At 36.7% G+C, this 26367-nt stretch overlaps 1 protein-coding gene across 3 annotated transcripts in view; it reads left to right on the plus strand.

Annotated features, from left to right (window-relative positions):
• tbc1d12b (TBC1 domain family, member 12b) overlaps window positions 1–25370 on the plus strand; it is an 88567-nt gene extending 63197 nt beyond the window's left edge. For 2 of the 3 annotated variants that reach the window (XM_059947567.1, XM_059947568.1), the window contains 11 exons: window positions 1773–1888; window positions 6892–6974; window positions 7473–7590; window positions 7687–7793; window positions 8633–8713; window positions 10815–10909; window positions 11911–11982; window positions 13234–13362; window positions 14185–14294; window positions 14515–14773; window positions 23579–25370. In XM_059947567.1, the coding sequence (XP_059803550.1) occupies window positions 1773–1888; window positions 6892–6974; window positions 7473–7590; window positions 7687–7793; window positions 8633–8713; window positions 10815–10909; window positions 11911–11982; window positions 13234–13362; window positions 14185–14294; window positions 14515–14773; window positions 23579–23647 (1239 nt within the window). In that variant the 3' untranslated portion in view covers window positions 23648–25370. Of the gene's footprint in view, window positions 1–1772; window positions 1889–6891; window positions 6975–7472; window positions 7591–7686; window positions 7794–8632; window positions 8714–10814; window positions 10910–11910; window positions 11983–13233; window positions 13363–14184; window positions 14295–14514; window positions 14774–23578 lie in introns of those variants that run through there. The other variant, XM_059947570.1, reaches the window with a different exon arrangement.
• Window positions 25371–26367: the final 997 nt, after the last annotated feature.

Raw genomic sequence — 26367 nt, forward strand, 5'->3', positions numbered from 1 at the left:
TGATAGGACAGAAGAGCAGAAGATTTAAGTAGTGTGAGACTATTAAATGGTAATGTTAGAAAATTTGTCTTTATACAAGAAAGGCATAGTTCTGAAGAAACAATAAGTAATTAAGCCATATGGAATGCTGACCCTTATTGCAAGGGGGTAGAGTACAAGAGTGAAGAAGTTACTTTACAGCTATACAAGATTGGGTAGGCAGCTCCTGGAATATAGCTTACAGTTTTGATCTTTCTTGAGAATGGATGTTGAAGTTGATTCAGTGATAACTGGATTGATTCTGAAGGTTGTCATGAGGAAGTATTAAGCCAAATATATTCCTTGACTCCCTGTGGTTTAAAAGGAAAGTCCATCTTCTCAAAACAGAACTTTCTGAGTGTGTTTGTATGGTAAGATGCTGGGAGGAAGTCAAGAATTACAAATCAGTTTTTGGGTCCTTCAGATATTCTTAGAATGCTAGTCTGAGCTTGCCTATGGAAATGTCATTTGACAATTTTTCACTTTAAGGAAAATGCATTTTATACATAATATGCTCCAATAAAATATCAAAAATACTTTTATGCATTTCTTTTGGATGTGCAATGAAACATGGAAATTTGAATTTGCAGTTGTAGCTTAGTTTTTACAAATGGGGGCAATAGACATTTAAACTATATTACAAAATAATTGAATAATTGCAAAGCCTCTGAGAAAATTCTCCCGCCCTCTCCTGCCCCTCTCCCTCCCCTTCCCCCCCTTGCTGAATTAAATACACAGAATTAGTGGTGGACGCAAACCCATACAAATGTCTCCCTGTCTGCCACACTACCATGGTGCTCGTGGTATCAGTCAATAGCAGTGACATCACAAACTTGGTCAACAGTAGAATCACTAGAACAGATGCCACAGCCTCCATGGAGCAGAGTGTTTCTGGAGATACAAAGCAACAAATCTTGAAGATAGCTGGGAATTTTTTTTGAAGTAGAAGATTTGCTTTTAAATCTAACTTTTAGCTCAATTGTTCAGGCTGTTGTGAAAGCTCTTATTTACATAAATCCAATTATGCTCTGACTTTTAAATTAGATTGTATTTAATTCTAACTAAAAATATCTTTTGAATTAAATTTTGTAAATAAACATTGCAGTTCAAAATGGAAGAATTTGTCTTAATACATTATGATGTGGCAGAAAGTATTTTGTTGAATATATCAGATTTACGTTTTTGTTTTAATTAGTCCCGTTGAAAAATCCCAAAAGCCATTATATTTCAACAAAAACAGTGGTATTGCAATCAGTGATATTTGACCAGACTTGCAGTTGCCCTGTTGAAACCAAAATAGATCATAATTATCACAGAAAATGTGAGGCTGAGTTAGTAGGTTTGGAATGTTTACTGCAGCTGGTTTGTTAGAATGGCAGAGGAAGAAAGATTCTAACTTGTAAACTAGAAGTGTTTGCAGTGCTACTGTAAAATGATGTTTTACATTTTCAAATAATTTGCATTAATGTACCATGATCATTAACTTGCAAGAAATATTATAAAATTGTAATACAGTCCTTTCTCATTGAAAATGTTAACCTTGTAACCAAAGTCAGGACCTTTGATTCTGTGACTATCAGAAATTATTGTTTGAGCCATAGTAGATTTGCTCAGTCAATTGGCTGTTCTTTTTTCCTTTAACTTGAAAATGGCTTGGTGGTGGGGTGGGGATGTAAACAAATTTGATTAATGTGTATTTAATTGCTACAAGTGCATTTCGTAGGTATTAAGTTGTTTTTTTTTGTTGAACAAAGGAATATGAAGCCCGAATTGGCCGGATGAATAAAACCTCACTTCAGTCTGGACGGCGACGTAATCTTGAATTTGAGCCACTATCTACTACTGCGTTGATCCTAGAAGATCGACCAGCGTAAGTTTGTTATGCTGTATAGTTTATAAAGGTGATTGGTGCAGTTCAGTAATTACTTTCTTGTATTCTTTGCCATAGACAGCAACAAGATATAGAGCATCAAAATTTAGTATGTTAATAACACTTGAACCAAGTTCTTTGGCAGATGGGTAAAATAGCACAAGAAAAGCTGCAGATACAGGTGGCCCCCGTTTTTCGAACGTTCGCTTTACGACAGCTCACTGTTATGAAAGACCTACATTAGTTATATGTTTTCGCTAGCCGAAGAGCGTTTTCACTTTTATTTAAAAAAAAGCTAGTGCGTGCCCTGAGCAGCCAAGCTCCTCCCCTGGAACTGCATTCTAGCTGCCATTGCTTAAACACCTGCCTGTGAACATCTGTGATTTATCTCGATTTATTTTGTGCATCCATTAGCAAGATGAGTTCTAAGGTATCGGAAAAGCCTAAAAGAGCTCTTAAGGGTGTTAGACTTAGCATAAAACTAGACATAATTTGTTTCAATTGTGGTGAACAAAGTAAGGACATTGTACGCGTGTTGAACTTGCCTGCGTCCACGATTTGCACTATTTATACACAGAAAGAATCTTGAAAGCTGCCAATGTTACTGTTGGTTTTGCTTGTAGCAAAGTGATCTCTTTTAGTCGGCATCCAATAATGGATAAAATGGAAAGTCTATTGCTTGAGTGGATTGATGGGTGTACAAAGCATGGTGTTCCATTAAGTTATCTTATACTTGAGAAATCAGTCAGTCTTTCCAATAAGCTGAAACAGAAAGCATTGGACGATGGTGATGAAAGTGTTGCTAAAGTGGAATTTAAAGGTAGTCATGGGTGGTTTGATTGGTTTCTGAGGCGAGGAAGCTTCATAGTTAAACGTTTACTGGAGAGAGTCTTTTGGCTGAGAGCGCTTGTGTGAGACTGTTATTTTAGGTTTTATGTGTTATTTGGCATGATTTTGTAGATTACTTTTTGGGTCTGGGAACGCTCACAAATTTTTCCCATATAAATAAATGGTAATTGCTTATTCACTTTACGACATTCCGGCTTACAAACCTTTTCATAGGAATGCACTGCCTTCGGAAAGCTGGGGAAGCCTGTACTAGAAATTCAAGCAACACACACAAAATGCTGAAGGAACTCAGCAGGCCAGGCAGCATCTATGGAAAAAAGTAAATAGTCAAGGTTTTGTGCTTCTTGGCCTGAAATGTTGACTGTTTACTGTTCTCCACAGATGCTGCCTGGCCTGCTGAGCTCATTCAGCATTGTGTGTGTGTGTGTGTGTGTGTGTGTGTGTTGTTAAATAGCACTTTTGTTTTATAGAATGTGTTTTATTTTGTTATCCAACCCATCTATTTCCCCTGTCTCACTCTCATTGCACAGTGCATTTTCCTTGGACCCATAGCAAATGAAACCTTGGTCCTGGTAACTTTTAGGTTTATGTGCTCATTTGAAAAATGTTTGCACAGTTTTTGAAGGCTTTCTGGAATACTCTCAAGATCGTTGCCCCTTTTATTTATGTATATTTAATCTACATCGAAAACTCATCAAATGACCTGACCAATTTAAATATTTTTTTCAAACAGTATGCTCACTACAATGTATAATTGCACTGCACAGATGGCTTGGAAAACAGCGCTATGATTAATGTAGAAATTTAGCCCTCTTGTGGTTCTCCCTTCAAAATACAAGTACTGGATTTCCAAATCAACAGATGAAAAAGTTTTCTTTAAATCTCATTTGCTCAGCATTTTCTCTTTAATCAAAATAAAAACTATGATGAAGTTAAAAGGAAAACACTGCAAGATAATCATTCTGCTTTACAGTTCTTTTGAATTGTATTGGATGATAAGTGGTTCAATAGTCAAATCTTATTGTCTTACCCTAACCCTGATAATGGGTATGAAATAAGACAAAACAGCATTGCTGATTCTGCCTTTCATGAGAAGTATTGAGTTCACCTTTAATGGTTTGATGTCCTTCTCCATTCTCAGCATATCAGCAGGACGAAGTTTGATAACAAAAATAAATTGAAATTACTTTCATGAAGAAAGTCTAAACAAAAAGATGTTACGCAGGTAGGCTGCTTTACATGCAGGAAGGCAAGACTGGGAGTGAAAATTAACCTGCTGGGCTTTTTCTATGTCATGTTTAATACCTTCTACAACATTCTTGCTTCGATAAACTAACAGGAAAACTATTTTTTAATCTAGTGTGGATCTAGAATGTGCTATTTCTGGTCTTCTAGAATGACAGAATATGTTGACATTATTAGTTCTGATTTACACAATTTAAAATGTATCTATAAAGGCTGTGATCATTTCTTGTACAACTGTTAAAAATGTCATTTTTTTAAAGGCTTGTAAAAACATTCACAGGCAATGTTTGTAGACATAAATTAGCTGGAAACAAATACTAATTCAGTTTTGAGGATTTAAAAGACATTGCCATCGGCCACTAAGTACTTATGTCTGTAATCTATTCCAAATGTCAAGGTCTTTTCACCCAAAGGAGAAATTCATTCCATAGGGCCAACTAGGAAATATGTTTTTAGGGTAGAGAAGGTTTAAATGGATTTGAGCCAAAAGTGGGTGGATGGGACTGGCTTAGGTAGGCATTGTGGTCAGCATGGATGCATTGAGCCAAAAGGCCAGCTTTAATGACTCTGTAATTCTACATTTGATCGCAGAAAAATGTAATAGAACTAGAAACTGCTGGGAATTGCTCAGCAGTTCAGGCAGCATTGTTGAAGAGAGCCATAATTTTGCTTGAATCCAAAATGAAGGCTTACAGATTTGTCATTTATCACTCTGTTAAAAGGTGAGATTTAATGGAGAGAAAGGATTAAAATTCAATAAAAGACAAAAGGTGGTGTTTTCATTGACTGTTTATATTTTCATCCTCATTCACATGTGGTTGCCAGTAAATTTATTTATCCTTTTTGTTACTAAGTTTTCCTGTGGAATTTATAGCCCATGTTCAGCTGCCATCTGGCTGTGGTCTTTTGGAAAAGTTTAAGTATTTTCATTGTGAAACTGGTCTGGCTACATCTGAACAATATTTTAATAATAAAACACTATTCTACATCATGGGATAAATCCAAGAGCATTTTATTAAAAAGTTTGATAGCTATTCTCAATAAATATTTACATTTTCAGTGTCATTTTTGTTGAAGGGAGGGGTTCTTGCTTACACAATGATGAGTGAATATCTTTTGATGTATACATGAGGGTTAGAACAATGAAATATAGTGGATTTTAATTAATTGGGCTAACAGTTAATGAGATATCTGCTTATTTGGGGCAATTCTTAAAGAACAAAAGCAAATTAAGAAAATAGTTGAAGTTCCCTTTAGTTATTTGGGGTACTACACTGCTTAATTGGAGTAGGAAACTGTTGCTGAATATTTTCTAACTAATGTCAGTTGTGTACACTTCTGTGACCATTAGACACTACAGAGCGAACGATTTTTAAATACATCAATTGCATGTGTTTGTGTTCAAAAAGCAGTGATTTTTGTCACTGATAGGTGGTGAGAAATAAGCAGTAAGACAATTCAGAACTGTTTTGCTCACTGCGGTTTCAAGCATTCAGGCATGGAGACGCCAGAAACAGATGGGAGTGAAAATGAAACTATTTCACTTCAGCAAGTTAGGAACTACTAAGAATTTGAAGGTATCAGCAATCATCTTGAATGTTACAATGAAAATTAAGTTTTAGAGGACAAAATGTTGACAGCATTGTATGAAGGCATTGCATTATCTATACTAGGTAGTCTGCATTGATTTTGTTCATTTACAGTCTAGCAAAAGAACTTGTCAGTGTAAAATGGATGAATTCCTTCATCGCTTATTAGGAACTAATAGACATTTTTACAGTGCTGTGGTAGTAGTGATTGTCTAATTTGTTCTGTTTATTGTCTAAATACATAATTTGTTACTCAGTTAAATGGTAGTCTGTCTTTTTTAAAAATACCTTTTTAACTATTTCCATGAAACTAGCTGATTGGGACAGCCACCTAATGGGCCAAGATGCTCTATTATTTATTTATTTATTGGGGTGTAGAGAAAGTTCTTCTGGCCTTTTGAGCTGCATTGTCCAGCAGCCTCTTATTTAACCCTAGCCTAATCAAGGGATAATCCCTCAGCTACACATTTATCCTCCACCTCATTCTATTCCTATACTCACTGTCACATGGCACAGGCAGTAATCCTGAGATTACTACCTTTGCAGTCCTGCTTCTCAACTTCCTTTCTAACTTCCTGTAGACTTTTTTCAGGACCTCATCCTTTTTCCTACCTATGTCATTGGTACCAATATGTACCATGACCTCTGGCTGTTCTCCCTCCCACTGCAGGATATCTTGGATGCGATCTGAAACATCCCGGACCCAGGTACCTGGGAGGCAAACTACCATCTGAGTTTCTTTCCTGCGTCCACAGAATCGCCTGTTTGACCCCCTAACTATAGAGTCTCCTATCACTACTGCCTTCTGCTTCCTTTCCCTACCCTTCTGAGCCACAGGCCCAGACTTTCTGCCAGAGGCACGGCCACTGTTGCTTCCCCCAGGTAGACTGTTCTCCCCGCCCCCAACAGTACTTATTGTCAAGGGGTACAGCCACAGGGGTACTCTCTAGTACTTGACTCTTCCCCTTCCCTCTCCTGACTGTTACCCACTTATCTGTCTCTCGTGGCCCCGGTGTGACCACCTGCCTATGACTCCTTTCTATCGCCTCCTCGCTCTCCCTGACCAGACGAAGGTCATTGAGCTGCATCTCCATTTCCCTAATGTGGTCCCTAAGGATACAACTGCCAGTTGTCAATTTTATCAAAATTATTATTAAATAATGTACAATTAAATATATTGTTTGGAAAAGATTTGGAAATGTGATTTTAAAGTCATTTTAGTATTGTAAATGCACATTTGTATAGTTTGTGTGATTTCTCATTTTAGTATTTGAAAATGAAGTTTTCATGCACATATTTACTAGAGAACTTTCTTTTTAGACACTTGCCTGCAAAATCGGCAGAAGAAGCTCAAAGACACAGACAAGAATACGATGAAATGGTGGCAGAAGCAAAGAAACGAGGTACTGGAGTTAGTTACTTTATTACATTCCAGGCAACCTAATGGATTTATCCTTTGGACTTTAAACAGAATGTTTTGGGAAGAATGTCCTTTTGCTGAAAGTTTGTTCGTATTATATTGCCTTGAGTTTTCTAATTAGTCTTTGTTTGCAATCAATAAGTTTGGCTGCACTTTGTTAATTGTGTTCGTGTGCAGAACGAATAAATACACAATTTCAATATCACAAGTTGAGTTTCACAGCCAAGTTCCAGGCTATCAAACAAAGGTTCTCATTGGCGGCAGGGTGATGTGAGTGATGGTAGTGGTAAAGAGAAGAAAAATAAGGGAGGTGTCTTTCTAGGACAGGTATTCTATTTCTGTCTCAGGTGATCTTGGGCACAATTGTCAGAGTTCTGAAAATAGATTAATTGTCTGCCACCTCAAGAGTATGAATCTGGGCTGATTTGCTGATAATTTGTAGCTTGTGAATGATAACTGACATACATTTTTTTGAATACAGAGGTGAAAGAAGCACAGCGAAGAAAAAAAATTATGAAGGAGCGATTCAGGCAGGAAGAGAGTATTGCTCATGCTATGATAATTTGGAACACAGATATACTTCCCAATTGGGAAACTATGTAAGTGAAGCAACTGTCATTCTGATAGGTTACTGCTGAAAAGCACATATTTAAATATTTATAGTTATAAAATATTTTCTTGTTTCTCACATACAGTCGAAATACTCGGAAGGTGCGTGAACTATGGTGGCAGGGTATTCCTCCAAGTGTTCGAGGGAAAGTGTGGAGGTTGGCTGTTGGTAATGAATTGAATATTACTCATGGTATGTACTGTGAATATCTACATAAATTCTTAATTGAGAAATAAAGTAAAAATGTTCTGCTTCAGAAGCACTATTTTGATAGTACTCTTTTCTCACGGATGCTGCCTGACCTGCTGAGTTCTTCCAGCATCGTGTGCATATTCTTTGATAGTATTCGACTGCCTTTCTGTTATATGAGATTGGTTCATGACTTCGGCCTGTATGACAAGAGGTTTAATTGCTTTTTGCCTTTACTCCAACAAATTGGGTAGGTGGTTTGCACAGAAGTGAGGTGAGGAGATTGAATTCTGATTTTGGTCACCACAGATCCAGAATGAATCTATATGACTTTTCCCATGGGGATTCTTGTTAATTCATTGCACTGTTATAGTTTGTGTTTAACTGAAATATCACGAATTTGATAATCCTTATTCCAATATTACTTACTGTATACTGCCATATCTCTTTATGACAAATCCTACCAAATTATGTAAGGAATTGGGTTCACTCAGGTATTAAGGCTTCTTCAAATAGAACTATGCCTAGAAGTGATCTAACAATTTCTTTAGCATAATTGAAGCTTCAAACTGAAATGTCAAGAAAAAGAATTGAAGTTTGAAACAACTTTGGGGCCACAAAGTCTTCAGGCTGTTTTCTGATCTTGGCTTGGCAAAGGATGATACAAATGATGTACCATTGTTGCCCAAGAAGAGAGCTAATTCTTCTGGGCCACTGTCACATTCCTGCAATGGCAGACTTTAAACTTTTAGTTGTCCCAGATTTGGTTGACTTAAGTGAAACTGGAAGAAATCAAATTGTTTTGAAATTGCTTAATTTTGTGGTGCTGTTTCATTTCTTAGAGCTTTATGAAATCTTCCTGTCCAGAGCTAAGGAGCGATGGAAAAACTTCAGTGAGGTTGGATCTGAGAATGAAACAGAAGGTAAATTTTGGTTTTTAAGCACCTCACTTAGGGCAAGTCAGTAAACTATCAATGCTGAAAAGAGGCCACATTCACTGTTGTCTCCGTGTATTACTGCAGGGTTTTTTTAAAACCTCCTCCATGTTAAATCAATTATATTTCCACTCAGTGCTACATTATCTTTCAACACTTGTACATTTTATTTCTCTCCTTTATTTGGCATTTGACAGTTTAAAAATGTAGCTATTTTGTTTTTTTTTGCTAATGCACCTGAAGGCTAGTATGAATACTGTTCATTATGCAACAAAATTGGTTGTCAGGTACAGTATTGTATACCCCTTTGTCCTATCTGCTTTCACTGCGCAGTATTTTTCAATACAGCAACTTAAAAATTGGCAATGTGGTTAAAGTAGCTCTGTAAAGTACATATGGATTTTAAAACTTCATTCATCCAGAGCTTAAAAACTTGTCTTCATGTGTTAATAATTTATGAAAAGAAAACATTTATTGTTGATATAACAAATTTTCTACAACATCCATGCACGATTTGTGCACGTGGCCTTTACTTCATATTGTGGCAACAGTAGGTCTAGTGCTACCTAGACAGAAAATGTATATACAAATCTTTTGACAAGAATGCTAGGAAGATCTTCACAAGACTGAAGCTAGACTGACACTCTACTTCCCTGTCCTCATTTACAACTCATTGTAATGTCTAAGTAAAGCAGTACTCAATCCAAAATGACATCCAGGCTTAATCAAATACATCTGCTTGTTAATAAAGCTCTCAATTCTTGCTGTCTCAAATTGAAGAAATATTTACTGTTTACACTGAAAACCTAGTAGATCTTCTAATTGAAGTAGTGGAAGATGTGAGTAACTGTGGAGCCAAGCATTGGTAGACCCTGCATTTCAACCACGTAGCTTCTCAGTACAATACAAAATAGAGTTTGTGAACATTGCTAGGACTTAAGAGTATGTAGTTACTAATACATCGTGAAGATAAAGCAGAGTGACTGGTGAACATCTAAGATATTGAGGATCTTGGGTACATTTGTCTGACAAGATACCTTTCCTGTGACAAAGGCCGTAGGGTAGGTGATAAACATGCATTTAATATCCAATCATGAAAAAATCAGTAGATACTGGAGATCCAAAGCAACACACAGAAAATGCTGGAGGAACATAGAACATAGGCCTACAATGTTGTGCCGACCCTCAAACCCTACCTCCCATATAACCCCCCACTTGAACTCAACAGGCCAAGCAGCATCTAAGGCAAAGAGTAAGTAGTCAATGTTTTGCACCGAGACCCTTCATCAGGACTGGAAAAAGAAAATACCCAATATTGCTCTTCAAACTGCAGTTTGAAATACTATGGCATTGGGACTTTTTAAATTGTTATATCATACTGGCTGGAGTTTATGCATTGTGCAGCTACTGAGAGAGCTGCTATCTTTGCAAATGTAGTAATAACAGAAATGCTAATTTTAATTAAAAATCAAAGTGCATTTGGGAACCAGTTTGCTCATGGTATTAATGCAGTATCTTTCCTACCATCTATTGTGCTTTTTCTGATGCTGTGTTGTTAATTGTCTTTATAATCTGCTGTTGTTCAAATATAAAGCAGACAAGTGCCAGTAAGTCCCTTTCTAAAGTTTTCAAAAATAATAAAATATAGTTGCATTTCATTCTCTGTTACCTTATATTTAAATACAAGCTTTCTTATCTTGGTACTCATACTGAATTTAAAGCTAATACCTTGAAATGTATTTTAAATATTAATAGGTTAAATCAATCCAAACAAAATAAGATGAAAACTCACTAGTCTGCAACATATAACATTGACAAGTGTCAAAATCTCTTTCCTTGTTAGTTTCATGTTACTTGCCAATTCTTACTCATTGTCATCTTTTTTAATAAAACTAAGTAAGATATTGTGTATTTGTATGGTGACAATTGAAAAATAAAATACAATTATTGTCATCTTATGAGCTAGTAAACCGTAAGTTCTAGTGCAATTAGAAGTAGTGTTACATCTACCGGTATGTCTGACTTGTGTACAGCCACAATGTAGGTTTCAGCATTTTACTTTAATAATTTTACTGGCATTTATTTATAGACCCTGGAGCATCAGGAGCTGATAGAGAGGCGAGTCTTGAATTGATAAAGCTGGATATCTCCCGCACATTCCCTTCTCTCTTCATTTTCCAGAAGGTTTGAAGTTTTACTTACAAGATGAATTTTAAGTCAGAATTATTTTATGCCAATTTATAAAATATGGCAACTGACTAAGACTGTCTGGCTTATTGAGAAATATGAATGTGCTAGAAATTATATGGTAAAACATTTAAAAGGCTTAAGAAATTCTGTTGACTTGAATTCTGAAACAGCTTAGTCAAACCAATATATTAAGGACCAAATACACTGGATTCCAATTAATTGGGACACATTGGGACCAGTACATGTTGGCCCAATTAAGCAGCTGCCCCCAATTAGCCAAAGTTTCATGGAAAGAGTTAAAATGGTATTTAAAAAAAGACAAACTACTGTTTAACTGAGTAACAAAATAGGCATTTATATGCAATACAGAACAAATTAGAGCACTACCAATGCTACTGTACTATAAAACTGTATTAGTTCCTAATAGTTATTGACAGAGGAATTCATCCATGTATGGGGAGTCCAGGGAGGGGTAGCAACTCTGGTGAAGGTGCTTGTCGTGTGCATTCTAGGGTAGCTCGCTCACTTTTGGGCCCCAACGGACACTCGGCTGTCACCTGTAGCTCCAGATAACTGCATGCAACAGCAGCCACATGCTGGCATACTGCTTCTACAGGAGGTTAAACCAGGTGAGGGGAGCCAGCAGGCTTCATACCCTGGTGAGATAGGGACATGTGAAGTCATTTCCAGCAGACTGGGCAAATGAGATTGACAGTGCAATCCAACAGCCAAGAAGACGATTCTGCAACGCTTTGTGGAGAGTGAAGGACATGTTAAGGAACAGAAGAAGTCATGGCTATCCACTGCAACCAAGGAAGACCCCAGTCATTGTTGACTACTCATACCACTGGACATCGACTTCCAAGGGGAAGGTCCGACTGACATGCGATTTTTGTCATTGAAACACTTGCGGACAGTGAATGTTACATTGAGAAAGGAATTGTGCTTTGCATTTGTTTTTCCTGTTGTCTGACAGTTATATGTTAATTTTGTAGGGTGGACCATATCATGATCTTCTCCATAGTGTTCTCGGGGCATATACCTGCTACAGGCCTGATGTTGGATATGTAAGTATTTTGTATTGTCTTAAAAGTAGGTTTGCAACAAATACTTCTGTTTCTTCTCATGGCATTGGTGTGCCTATGTTTTATACCTTGAGTGCATTGTGTAGCTTTGTCATTTCCAAATTTAGATTCAGAGAATGTCCTGGTATTTTGGGTGGACTTTAGAAACCTTTCTTAGACATTAGAAATAAAAACAAAAAATGCTGGATGCATTCAACAATTCAGAGAGCATTTGTGGAATGAGGAACAGACTTCATATTGCAAGTCGATGATATTTCTGACCCATTTCTAGCAATATTATGTTTCCTTTTCAGATTTGCATCATTTGCAAGTTTATAATTACTGCCATATTATCATGGTTCTTTCATGTATTACTGTTAGAATTTTGTCAGTGACTGCTTATTAAACCATAGAACATTACAGTACGATATAGGCCCTATGGTCCACGATGTTGTGTTAACCATTTAATTTACTCTAAGGTCAATCTCACCCTTCCTTCCTACATAGCTCTCTTTTTTTGTCATCCATGTGCCCATCTAGGAGTTTCTTATATGCTCTTAATGTATCTGCCTCTACCACCAATGCTAAACCATGCACAATCCCCCACTTCTGTAAATAAAAGTTACCTCTGACATCCCCTATTCTTTTATCCAATCACCTTAAAATTATACCCCCTCATATAAGCCATTTTCACCCTTTCAAAACATCTCTGGCTATCCACTCTATCTATACCTCATATTATCATGTACACAATTATTACTAACCTTGTTTTTTTTCTTTTCAACCTTGTGTAAGCTGCTATATTTCAGGGGTATCAGCTGCTCCACTTCAGGGGCATCAGCTGTTCACTACATGAATTTGGCCAGCTGCTTTATGAAATAACAAATGTCCTTTGCACTCTGGAGCTAACTTGATGCTATTCTGAAAATGCTTCCCAGGAGATCTAAAATATTTTCCCTTTGATATAATATAAATATTGTAAATTCCTGTGGTTCTTTAATCTTTCAATTGGCTGAACCTTTTTAAACTAAAAAAATTTGTTATTGAAGAAAGTTGTATAGTTATTACCACTTACAGTATGTTTCCCTGAAGCAGTTGGTGATAACCAAATAATGAATTGGACTTTGTGATAAAATCTTCTGCAAAAAGGATGCAATGTGACAATGCTTTAATTCCTGTACATTGTCACAGCAATGTGAAGATTGTATTATTAGTTTCAGCAGCATAATTAGTAATGTGTTCTGTTTTCTGCAGGTCCAAGGAATGTCTTTTGTTGCTGCTGTTCTTATCCTTAATTTAGAAGAAGCTGATGCTTTCATAGCATTTGCAAACCTGTTGAACAAACCCTGTCAGCTGGCATTTTTCCGTGTGGATCATGATATGGTGAGGACATTGCAGGATGTATCATGAAACAGATTACATGCTGTTATTTGTTTCCTATGAAACATGAACAATCTGGTATGTAACCTGTATAAATTCAACAAAAATTGTTCTGCCTGGATTTATTTCCCTTTTGTTCTGAAAGAAACGATGATGCGCCCTCATTCTTCAGTGGAACCCCCAACAATTGGTCTCTAAAACCAGTTCTACTTTTTTTAGTTTTTCATAACAAAAGTTGACTGTTATGCCAGTATACATGAACAACTGTGACATGCAGCCTTTTTCAGATTAAAGTTGCAACTTAATTATTCTCATAAGTGTCTTCGAAATTAACATCTAAAAAAAAGTTTAAAAAAAATGTTACTGCACCCAGTTTGAAAACTGGGTGAAATAACATACCCTGTCATATCTGCCGAATAATAGCTCATAAATAATGACACCATGGGACAGGGGTGAGGGGAAAAATTTTTTTTTAAAAAGTGGAAGGAATACTCTCAAGGGACTTTCATTTAGCCCAAAATGTGGAACACTGTATCTCCTTTCGATAGTACTTCCTTCATGTTTATGGACTAGCTACAAGAACTGAAAAAACTATTCTTTCTGGTTTTTTTTTGTAATGCATGTTACATTCTGTAATTATTCTAAACCAAATTGATTTAAAAATCAAATTAGAAATTTTGGAGCTTTTATTTTGAACTAATGCTAGAGTTTTTTTTTAGAAGCATTTAAGTATATTTTTTAATCAGGGAAATGATAAAATTGTATTAAAGGTTTTTAAAATTCATCAATTGGAATGTTAAACTATTGAGTATATGTTCTCCTCAGATGCTGAAGTATTTTGCATCATATGAAGTGTTTTTTGAGGAAAATCTTCCAAAGCTTTTTGCGCACTTCATGAAAAATAATTTGACTCCTGATATCTATCTTATAGACTGGTAAGTGAATAAAATTTTTTAGATGTTAAGTTGTTCATCTTAGAATAATATTTAGTATGCATATTGACTGATAATCATCATACTTGATCTAATTGTATTATACTGCTTGAATGACAAGATATACTTTGTGATGTATAGTATATATAGTGTTGTTAATTAATACTGCATAGTCACAGTATCCGCTCTAAAATTCATTTTCTGTTGTATTCTTTAATTGTAGGATATTTACACTCTATAGTAAGTCATTGCCCCTGGACCTGGCTTGTCGAGTCTGGGATGTCTTTTGCCGTGATGGGGAAGAGTTCCTTTTTCGGACAGCTCTGGGCATTCTCAAGTTGTATGAGGATATTTTAGTACAAATGGATTTTATTCACATAGCTCAATTCCTTACCAAACTGCCTGAAGATATTGCATCGGAAAAACTGTTTGCTTGCATTACTGCTGTTCAGATGCACAGCAGCAACAAAAAATGGACACAGGTGAGGAAATGCATATTTTGTTTTGTATGCAATTCACAAGTATTAGTAGCTCATAATGTTAAAATCCTTTTAGTTGAAGACAGTGTAGATTGTATAAAGCCTCCAAGCAATCAGAGATCACTCAAACGTTTTTACTACTTGTGATGAATGAGATTGTCATGTAAATGTTCCAAAGTATGAAACTTTAATGTGTTGTAAAGTGTGAGTTTAAGGAAATTGTTATTTATTTTAGATTTGTCTGTAAAGGAATTTTTAACACAATATAATAAGAACCTAAGACAGGGAGCAGACTCAGACAATTCGGCCCATCCTCCTGCCTTCTCCCTATAACCTTTCTCACCCTGACTAGTCAAGACATTATCAACATGCGCCTTAAATGCGGAGTGATCAGTGACTTGGCCTCCGTAGCCATTTGTGGCAACAAGTTTCACAGATTCACCACCCTCTGGCTAAAGAAATTCCTCCTCATCTCTTTTCTAAATGGACATCCTTCTGTTTTCTATTTTAAGGCAGTGCCCTCTGATCTTAGACGCCCCCATCCCCACCACAGGAAACATCCTCTCTATATTCACTCTATCAAGGCCTTACAACATTCAATAAGTTTCAATGAGATCCTCCCACATTCTTGTGAATTCCAGTGAGTATAAGCTAGAGCCTTCATTCGCTGCTCATATAACTCTTTCTTTCCCAGAATCATTCTTGTGAACCTCCTCTGAACCCTCTCCAATGTCAGCACATTCTTTCTTAAATAATGGGCCCAAAACTGCTCACAATATTCCAAAAGATGCCAGTGACTCATACCGCCTCAGCTTTACATCATTGCTTTATAGTCTAGTCCTCTTAAAATGAGTGCTAACATTGGATTCACCACCTTCACCACTGATTTCAAACTGCAAATTAACCTTTAGAGAATCCCAAATCCCTTTGCACCTCAATTTTTTTATTTTCTCCATTTAGAAAATAGTCTATACTTTTATTCCTTCTACCAAAGTGCATGAACATACACTTTCTGACACTGTATTTCATCTGCCACCTCTTTGCCCATTCTGCTAATCTGTCTGAGTCCTTCTGTTCCTCAACACTACCTTCTCCTCAACACTACCTTCTCCTCCACCTGTCTTCATATTGTCCACAAACTTGGCCACAAAGCCATCAATTTCATCATCCAAATTGTTGATGTGCAATGTAAAAAGAATTGGCCCCAACACAGACCCCTGTGGGACACCACTAACTAGCAGCCAATCCAAAAAGGCTCCCTTTATTGCCACTCTTTGCCTCCTGCCAGTCAGCCAATGCTTTATCCATGCTAGTATCTTTCCTGTAATACCATGGACTCAGTCTTGTTCAGCAGCTTCATGTTGGCACCTTGTCAAAGGCCTGAAAATCCAAGTACGTGATATCGACCAATTCTCCTTTGTCTGTCTTGCTTGTTATTTCTTCGAAGAGTCCTCACAGATTTTATCTGGTAAGATTTTCCCTTGAGGAAACCCTGCTGACGTTACCCTATTTTATCATATGCCTCCAATATCTCAAAACCACATCCTTAACAATCGACTCCAACATTGTCCCAACCACTGAGGTCAGGCTAACTGGCTATAATTTCCCTTCTGCCTCAGCCCCTTCATGCATATGAATCTGCTTACTTGTTCGTAAGCTTATATCTATCATCAATAATTACACATTTTCTTCTGAGGTAAAATCTACTTAAATATCACATTATTTTTGACAAATAACATTTCTGGTAGTATTTTGTTTTTTTTTGAAGTTGTTTAGGTATGATTGTAACCCTTTAGCAATGGCTACCATAATATTATGATTCTACCGCTCAATATATGGCAAGTTACAGTCCTAATTTCCTTTCTCAAATTACTGGATTTAATTACAGTATTTAAAGATTCTAATAGATTAGGAGATTAGAAGTTCTATGAGGGACATCACTTTACGTGATTAAAGGTTTCTCGTTACACTGTTAAAGGATAAGGTGACTGGCATGGTTGATATACAGTGGCATGCAAAAGTTTGGGCACCCCAGACAAAATTTCTGTTACTGTGAATAGTTAAGTGAGTAGAAGATGAACTGATATCCAGAAGTCATAAAGTTAAAGATGAAATATTCTTTTCAACATTTTAAGCAAAATTGGTGTATTATTTTTGTTTTGTACAATTTTAGAGTGGGGGAGAAAAAGGAAAGGAGCACCATGCAAAAGTTTGAGCACCCCAATAGATTTGAGCTCTCAGATAACTTTTACCAAGGTCTCAGACCTTAATTAGCTTGTTAGGGCTATGGCTTGTTCACAGTCATCGTTAGGAAAGGCCAGGTGATGCAAATTTCAAAGCTTTATAAATACCCTGACTCCTCAAACCTTGTCCCAACAATCAGCAGCAATGGGCTCGTCGAAGCAGCTGCCTAGCACTGTGAAAATTCAAGTAAGTGATGCCCACAAAGCAGGAGAAGGCTATAAGAAGAGAGCAAAGCATTTTCAGGTAGCCATTTCCTCAGTTCATAATGTAATTGAGAAATGGCAGTTAACAGGAACGGTAAAGGTCAAGTTGAGGTCTGGAAGACCAAGAAAACTTTCTGAGAGAAAACTGCTCGTAGGATTGCTAGAAAGGCAAATCAAAATCCCCATTTGATGCAAAAGACCTTTAGGAAGATTTAGCAGACTCTTGGAATGGTGGTGTACGGTTCTACTGTGCAGCAACACCTGCACAAGTATGACCTTCATGGGAGAGTCATCAGAAGAAAACCTTTCCTGCATCCTCACCACAAAATTCAGCATCATAAGTTTGTGAAGGAACATTTAAACAAACCTGATGTATTCTGGAAACAAGTCCTGTGGACTGATGAAGTTGAAATGGAACTTTTTGGCTGCAATGAGCAAAGGTATGTTTGGAGAAAAAAGGGTGCAGAATTTCATGAAAAGAACACCTCTCCAACTGTTAAAGCACGGGGGTGGATTGATCATGTTTTGGGCTTATGTTGCTGCCAGTGGTATGGGGAACATTTCACTAGTAGAGGGAAGAATGAATTCAATTAAATACCAGCAAATTCTGGAAGCAAACATCACACTGTCTGTTTAAAAAAAAAAAGCTGAAGATGAAAAGAGGATGGCTTCTGCAACAGGATAATGATCCTAAACACACCTCAAAATCCACAATGGACTACCTCAAGAGGCGCAGGCTGAAGGTTTTGCCATGGCCCTCACAGTCCCTCGACCTAAACATCATCGAAAATCTGTGGATAGACCTCAAAAGAGCATTGCATGCAAGGCGGCCCAAGAATCTCACAGAACTAGAAGCCTTTTGCCAGGAAGAATGGGGGAAAATCCCCCAAAGAAGAACTGAAAGTCTCTTAGCTGGCTACAGAAATCGTTTACAAGCTGTGATACTGGCCAAAGGGGGTGTTACTAAGTACTGACCATGAAGGGTGCCCAAACTTTTGCTTCGGGCCCTTTTCCTTTTTTGTTATTTTTTGGAACTGTAAAAGATGGAAATAATCAAGTAATCTTGCTGAAAATATTAAAGAAATATGTAATCTTTAACTTTATGCCTTTTGGAAATCAGGTAATCTTTTAATATTGACCAGGGGTAACAGAAATATTGACCAGGGGTGCCCAAACTTTTGCATGCCACTGTATATTTAGTTTGTGATACCTATGTGTACTCAGAACACAAACATTTGGATGATGCCCAGAATAAGTGAATAAAGTATCATTCTCAACACCTATGCTTACTATTGCAAGGATCCACAAGGAAGATGTACCCCATGTTGGTCAGTCGACTTGCTACATTGACCAGTGTTGGTTCTGGCTAGATTATTAGTAGCCACTGTTGTAAAAGCTGGCAAATACAGTGGTGCTGAGCTGTAAATCAAGCTCAGGGTGTGGTCAATAAACTAAATGACATGAGCCAGTAATTTTTACTCAATTTTTTTTTGTTATTGAGAGTTAACCAAGATGTTAAACAGCATACTGAGCCTGAATGCTGAATAACCTTGCTGACCTCACATCTTAATGTAAAATAATTTGAAAATACCATGGATTAAAAAAAAAGAAACAAATCTGTATGTTCTAAATTGGTTTATGTTTACTCATTTTACTTTTGCCTTCTGATCCCCTTAAATAGCACACAGTGAATTGGGTGATCAGTGGATGCCTGCTTTATTCAAACACCTACCCAATTAGAAAAGGGTTTAGGTACTATCAGTCTTGGGATCAAGATTCAAGTTTATTTACCACGTATACATCAAAACATACAGTGAAATGCATCACTTGCATTAACAATCAACGCATCCGAGGGTGTGGCAGGGCAGTCTGCAAGTGTCGACACACACTCCAGTGCCAAAGTAACATTTTCAAAATGCTCAGCAGAACACAGCACACAGCACAAGAAAACAATTCACTACTCTCTCCCAGCCTCGGCACCATCTTGGTCACTGATACTTTGAAAATGATTGATAATATGTATTCACAAGATTAAAATGGAAGTCATGTATCAGCCTTTGGGCTTTTAGGTAAAATCATAGGAAATGATTAAAGTTTGGACAGGATGAAATAATTTTTGAATTGGGATGACAAGGAAAGATGGTATCATATGAAGTAACAAATAATTAGATCATTGGGAAGCAAGATATTTGTCACTGATAAAAGAACCATCTCATAAATGTGCAGTGGGTCATGTGGCATGCATTTTCCCTTTCCCAGCCTCTTTCTGTCAGGTAGGCTGTATGACCAGAAAGAGCAATGTTGAGGGGACACTCAGACTGAAAATAAAAGCAAACCATAAAATAAGAAATCTAACTATATTTTATTTCATTTTAAAAGATAAAATTAACATTGGGGTTAAGAATCTTTTTTTATCTATAATTTTATAAAATTATTTTAAACCACATACTGTTAGTTTTTTTGGGGCTAGAGAGTCATTACTTCAATTTCAATTCAATTCAAATTTAATTGTCATTCAACCATACATGGATGCTCATGAATACAGCCAAATGAAACAGCGTTACTCTGGGGCCAAGGTGTGAAACATAGTACCAACAGTCACACATAGCACAAAGTAGAAAACACATATTGGTATCTCAGCCACGCAATAAAAAAAAGTCCAAACTTAAGCCATCGATCTGCAGTTGGCCACTATAGAACTTGTCTTCTGCCAAGTGAATGCTGGGGGGCAGCACTGACTCCATCGTGGAGTTTATTATACCTTTAACAAGTTGCACCTTATTGAACAAAGTGCAAATAATGGTATTTTGGCAGCAAAAATAATGAAGCTAATGGTTGAAGTTCATATTAGTTAAGACTTTATTAATTGCAACCTAATGGGGAAGTGTGAATTTCTGTATTGAGATTTCTTGTGTAGTGCAGAAATTATTCCGTTTCCTTCATTATATAGTGAGTGCTGACAGAGTTGTAGTTTTCTCAACACAAATTGCAATGTCATTGGAAAAAGGCAATAAACAGTTGTGTAGAAGGGGATAAAATTGGAATGACTGATCAGAGTTGGATGTTTATTCAAAGGATATTTAATATCATAGGACGTTAAATGAACTAGGAAACCAGCATCAGTGATAAGTCACTTGGAATACAGCAACATCATAGAAGTTCTAATATTCTAGAACAAAATGAAAGTAAGAAATCTACGTAAGTGTTGCCTTTTTAGTCTCTCTTTATATTTTGCCATAGGGTAGTTACAACAATTTGCATCTAATGTAGAACCAAGTAGAGGAACACTTGAAAGCACTTCAGTGGATTCATACAAAGACTGATTTTGCCACATGGTATTTTCTCCTTGGAGCCAATGTTTAATTAAAACACAAAGAACTTCATGAATGGAAATTCCAGAGCTTAGGGCCAGAGAGCCAAAAGCATCTCTGGCCCCCTCTATATGCAATCATTTAGTTAGTCTCACTGGTGGCAGAGTTGGAGGAGACTACAGAGAGGGATATGGAAACAGTATTTTAACTAGTATTAACTCGGGAGCTAACAAATGGAAATGATGGTAGAGCTATCAGATTTTTACACAGCAGCAAGATTTTGGTAAGTTAACTTATGGAAGGGTTGGGGGACAATGGACAGCATTATTATGACTGAGACTGGAGATAACTTGGGAATGGAAGAGGATGACGCGTTCCAGCAGTCTTGATGAAGTGGATATGCACCAGGAAGTTGCTTGAGATAGAAAAGTAACATGCTGTGTATATCGATTTTGTTCCTTAATGTATTAGAATATCACAGAACTGGGTGACTGTCAGGAAGTAGAATGGGGATAGGCAGCCAGTATAGAGTACCTCTGTGGCCATTTCCCTCAACAATGTGGAATTGAAAATCTAGTGTGTGTGTGTGTGGTGGTGATGATACACTACTGGATTGTCCTAAAGACCCATTTAATTCACAAATGTTCTTCATGGAAGGAAGATGTGCCTGCTAGACCTAGTCTATATGACTCCAGTAACAGAGTGACAGTTAGGAGGTGGAAAGGGGATAGGCAGCCAGTGCAGAGTACCCTGTGCCCCTTCTCCTCAACAACAGGTATACCACTGAATACTGTTGTTTGAGGGTTGGAGGGAGGGGCAGAGGAGAGCCACAGCAGAACTGCTGAACAGTTTTGGCCCAAAACATCGACTGTACTTTTTTCCATAAATGCTGCCTGGCCCGCTAAGTTTCTCCAACACTTTGTGTATATTGCAAGTGACAGAAATTTGTGTAGGGGAACACTCAGTAGGTATTGAACTTAAAATGCCGTTAGTTTCAAAGTAATTGTGGAAAAGGAAGGATAAGTCTGGTCCTCGTGTTGAGATTCTAAATTGGAGAAAAGCTGATTTTTTTTGATGGTATCAGAAAAGATCTGGCAAGTGTGGACTGGGACAGGCTGTTTTCTGGAAAAGTTGTACTTGGTAAGAGGGATGCCTTCAAAACTGAAATTTTGAGAGTACAGAGTTTGTATATTCTTGTCAGAATAAAAGGCAACGATAACAAGTTTAGGGAATCTTGTTTTTTTTCCACTAGAATGTGGAAGGTTGAGGGGAGATTTGATAGAGGTATGCAAAATTATGAGGAGTATAGATAGGGTAACTGCTAACAGGCTTTTTCCACTGAAGTTGGGTGAGACTACAACTAGAGGTCATGGGTTAATGGTGAAAGGTGATATGGTTAACGGGAACATGAGGGAGAACTTCTTCACTCAGTGATGAGAGTGTAGAATGAGCTGCCAACGCAAGTGGTGGATGTGGGTTCAATTCCAACATTTAAGGGAAATTTGGATAAATACATGGATGTGAGGGGAATAGAGAACTCTGGTCTGGGTGCAGGTCAATAAGACTAGGTAGATTAATGGTTCAACTGGACTAGCTGGCTGAAGGGCCTGTTTCTGTGAGGTAGTGTTGTATGACTCTAAAATTTGAACCTTTAGACAGCATTTCGGCCTAAGATGTCCATGCCAGTAAAAAAAAAGCAATTACCAATCACATTGTTTTAGTACATAATTGATAGTCCTGCAAGTTTCAACATACCAAGACACATTTTGAGTGTAGCAACAGATTCTTCCATACTCTCTGGCAACAATTTCCAGACCATTGCCATTCTCTGTATAGATTTTCTGTACTCATTGCTGATCCTACTTAAAATCTTTATCCCTTGGTTTTTTGACCACCTACTTTAGAAGATGGTATGTTTGACTCTAATCTCTCCTGTCAGTGTCTGTTCTAGAAAAATCCATCCCAGTCTGACTAATCTTAGGTACAGGTCCTCCCCATGTTACATATGCCTGATCTACGGATATCCTGCACATATGAACATGTGTTCAGGAGACCGCAATGGATGGAAAAGGACTTGCTGCTTACTGTGTGGCTGCAGATCTCTTCAGCTGCGTGGGAATGAGACATTTAAAAAGTTCAAAGAAACTAATACTGACAGGTTAACTGAAGTCCACCAGTGTGATCTGGACAGTGGGCTTCATTCTCACTGCCCATCTTATTTTTACTTAGCAATGTTCTTACCTGAACTACTCATCAGTGAGGTGTTACCTCTTTATATTTTTCATCATATTTTTTTATCACCTTGAGCCCTCTGGATTTCATTTCCTTGCCTTCCTCTGTCATTAATGTTATATCTAAAGTTTTGCCTTAATTTGGGAAATCATGCATCCGATATTCTTCTGCAAACAGCTGCCTGTTCTCCTGTGATGTGACTTAATCTTTATTCACTTTATTTCAATTCCTGGAATGCATTAAAACACTAAGAAAACACTTAAATAAAAGTACTCTTGGATCTGTGAACAGCCCAGGATGGGTAATAGTTGATCAGATGAATTATTTTATAGACAGATTAATGGCAGTATGGTCAGGGTAATGGCATTGCAAATTGATTCAGATTTTGAGGAGCATGCAATATCTTTTACAGTTTGTATAGAATGCTACCGAAGTTAATAATCTCTTCTCATGATTGAGCATTTCAACCACCAGAGGGCTACAACCACCAAGACACAAGGGTAGATCATTCCTCCTTGCATCCTCTGATAATTACATGAGAGAGATTCATAATAAAGAGGAAATTTTTTTGGTTCTCTCTTAAGAATTTGGAATAATGTAAAGTGTTGAAGTGCAACCATTAATAGTGGATGCCTAGTTAAAGCATTGATTTGTGGTTTTCTGTAAAGAATTCCAAGTTCCACGATTAGAGGTGTTTTACTTGTTTGATTTCTTATATACATTAATATATTAATGATACAGATCTTCTCCATTCTAGATTTATAAGCATCAGAATAATTTGTACATGATACCTCATTCTTCCCTTTTATAACCTGCAGGTATTTGCGTCACTGATGAAGGAAAACAAAGAAATTGAGAAGAATCACAACCCTGCCCTGAAAAGTTAATATTCCTTTGGAGATGTTGATGCTTGCAGGAGTATTTAAAAATTAATGGTGTAGCAGTACTACATGGAAATGTCTTCGGTGCATCTGTTTAAAATTGTTGTCAGAGTTAAAGTTAAAGAACTGAATATATTTGGACTGTTGATGACCCAAAGATCTGTGTGTGTTGCACACATTGATGGGAAGAATAATGGTGCAGATGAGCTTCTTGTGGCTTACGCCCAGCAAAAATGAAGAATTGTTTACACTAGTGTCAGTATTAAAAAAAAAAGTGGAGTCCTGTGCAAAGTAGTTAATTCTGCATTTATTAGCTGATTGCAAACTGAGATGTAAAATTTCTGAGCACTTATAGACCATCTTTCTATACCATGTTTCTGGTGCACAGCATACCTCCAAAGCCAGCTGATTCCCGGAAACTACCTAAAGTGGACCAAACTGATTTTGAATTGCTACCCTCCATTACGTGTAGCTTTTTACTGATGATCCTACATCGGAAATAGCTGGTTTTTACTTTTTAATACAGTCGTTTTGCTTTCTAAGATTCTGAGATAAAAAGCCTAACAGGAGAGAGCATTAAAACCAGTACCGTTCTGCTTTACAGAACCACATTTGTTAACCTGTAAAGTACTTGGTTTCAAAATATTGCACAACATTCTCTTTAATATTTCCATGTTTTCTGGAAACACAAAGATTTTTATTCAAGTACTGAGCTATGGCATTTTTGATTACTGAACTGTACTACAAATATTTTTTAAAATCTCATTTCAGTACTATCTGTTTTATTTTCGGGTGCTTGCAGCAGTGGAAATGTAGATGTTGTATAATCTCTGAACCTACAGGTGAATTGCAGACAGAATGGTAGAACTGTGAAATGTCCAAGTTTAGAAAATTCCAAATATACTCTTACTACAGTTAAGTTAGTGTGTCTCAGCTGAAAATTCTTTGTGATTGTCCTCAGGCAGGTGCTATGGGGCTTGACATTAGCAACTGTGTAAATGTTTTATAATGTGCAATACAGAAAACTCCCAAAATGATAGTGCTTTGCACTAAGTTTTGAAATGTAAACCCTGATAGCATTAACTAAAATTTATTTCAAATCAGGTGACGAAAACTGAGAACTATTGCAGTGTATACTATATTACATTGCACAGAACTGTTGTTTGCTCACAATGGAAAGAGGAGGCGAAGTCATTTGTTAGTAATCACTTAAATACCAGAGGGCTAATGATCAGGCTTTTTTTCTAACCTGGTGAAATTTATGAAGTGAAAGGTGATAGATGTTTGTGTAAATTTGAGATTTGTGTAGTGTGCAAATTACAGCTAAACTTTCTTAATTTTTTTTATTTGAAAGAATTTGTACTTTATTTTGTACTTCTAGCAAAATCAGCTCTATTCCTGTAATGCAAGTCATTATTGAATTATAAAACTGAATTCTGTAGAGATGTTTGCCATTGAGTTTGTTTTGAATTCTTTATTAAAAGAATTGGCATGTTCTATAAGCATTAATATACTACAGATGGAGTGCAAAATACTTTGAAATATACATTTTTTTATTTATATACCCTTACATTTAGTTAAATGAATTTCTTTATCTTACTTTCTATTGTACAGATTTCATATTGAATTTAAATGCAATGTATATGCAAATTGTAAATAGAAAGGAAACAGTCCACGGATACCACTAGACATCAATTTCATATGTAAATAAAGTATGAAGTCAAGTGCCTTCAAATGTGTGCTTTTGTTTTAGTTCTGCGTAATTTTTAATGGATTTATCTTCATTGTTGTAGTCCAAACATGAGAAAGGTTTGGTACTGGTATTTTTGAAAAAGCAAAATGACTCAGTTCACAATCTCGGCTTTGTACTTTGATATTTCTTCTTGCAAGACAACCATTCCTAATAATTATTTTTGTGTTGGGCTGATTAGTGAAAGTTTCCACAAAACCGTGTTTTTGTCATCAAAAAGTGAAACTGGGTAAAATGTCTTTGGTATATTTTATACCAAAATATAAAATTTTGGTATATTAGGTGGTTTATAGGTGGTTTATCAAACATTAAAAACCTCTGATGCTGGTTTCATTAATTATGTTGAGATCCTTAGCACACCTAAAATTTTGAATTTCCATTGTATTTGCATAATACTTAATGCAAAGTGGTCCAACAAATATGGGTTATGTGTCCTTTGGGTGTTAGTCTTTACAGTTTGTTAGGCTGGCAAATAATTTACTCAGATCCGTTTGTTAGAGTTGCCACCAAAAAGTACTTTTGGGAATACTATTAACCTAATGATGCAGCCAATTAACCAACTAAGAAAAAAAAATCTTAATCTAGTTTAAATGCGTGACCAAGTATTTTACAATTATTCCTCCAGGTTGATGTATGGACAGATTTTAGGATGCAGGTTTATAGCTCCCTGATGAGTTGCAACATAAGAAAAATAAAGTTTAAAAAAAAAGATGAATACCATACTTAGTTTCATCACCAGTAATGTAAATGTCAGGAAGGCATGTTACAGCTGTATAAAAGTTTGGTTAGGTCATGTTTGGAGTATTGTATGTAATTCTAGTTGCTGTATTACAGGGTTTGCAGAGGGTGTTGAAGGGGTTCACCACGATTTTGCCTGGATTGAGCTTTATTAAGATAGATTGGACAAACATCCACTGTTTACTCTGGAGTATCTGAGGCTGAGTGACCTAATTCAAGTATATAACAATGAGAAGCA

Source organism: Hypanus sabinus, chromosome 22 (assembly GCF_030144855.1).
Source record: "Hypanus sabinus isolate sHypSab1 chromosome 22, sHypSab1.hap1, whole genome shotgun sequence".
Classification (NCBI taxonomy): domain Eukaryota; kingdom Metazoa; phylum Chordata; class Chondrichthyes; order Myliobatiformes; family Dasyatidae; genus Hypanus; species Hypanus sabinus.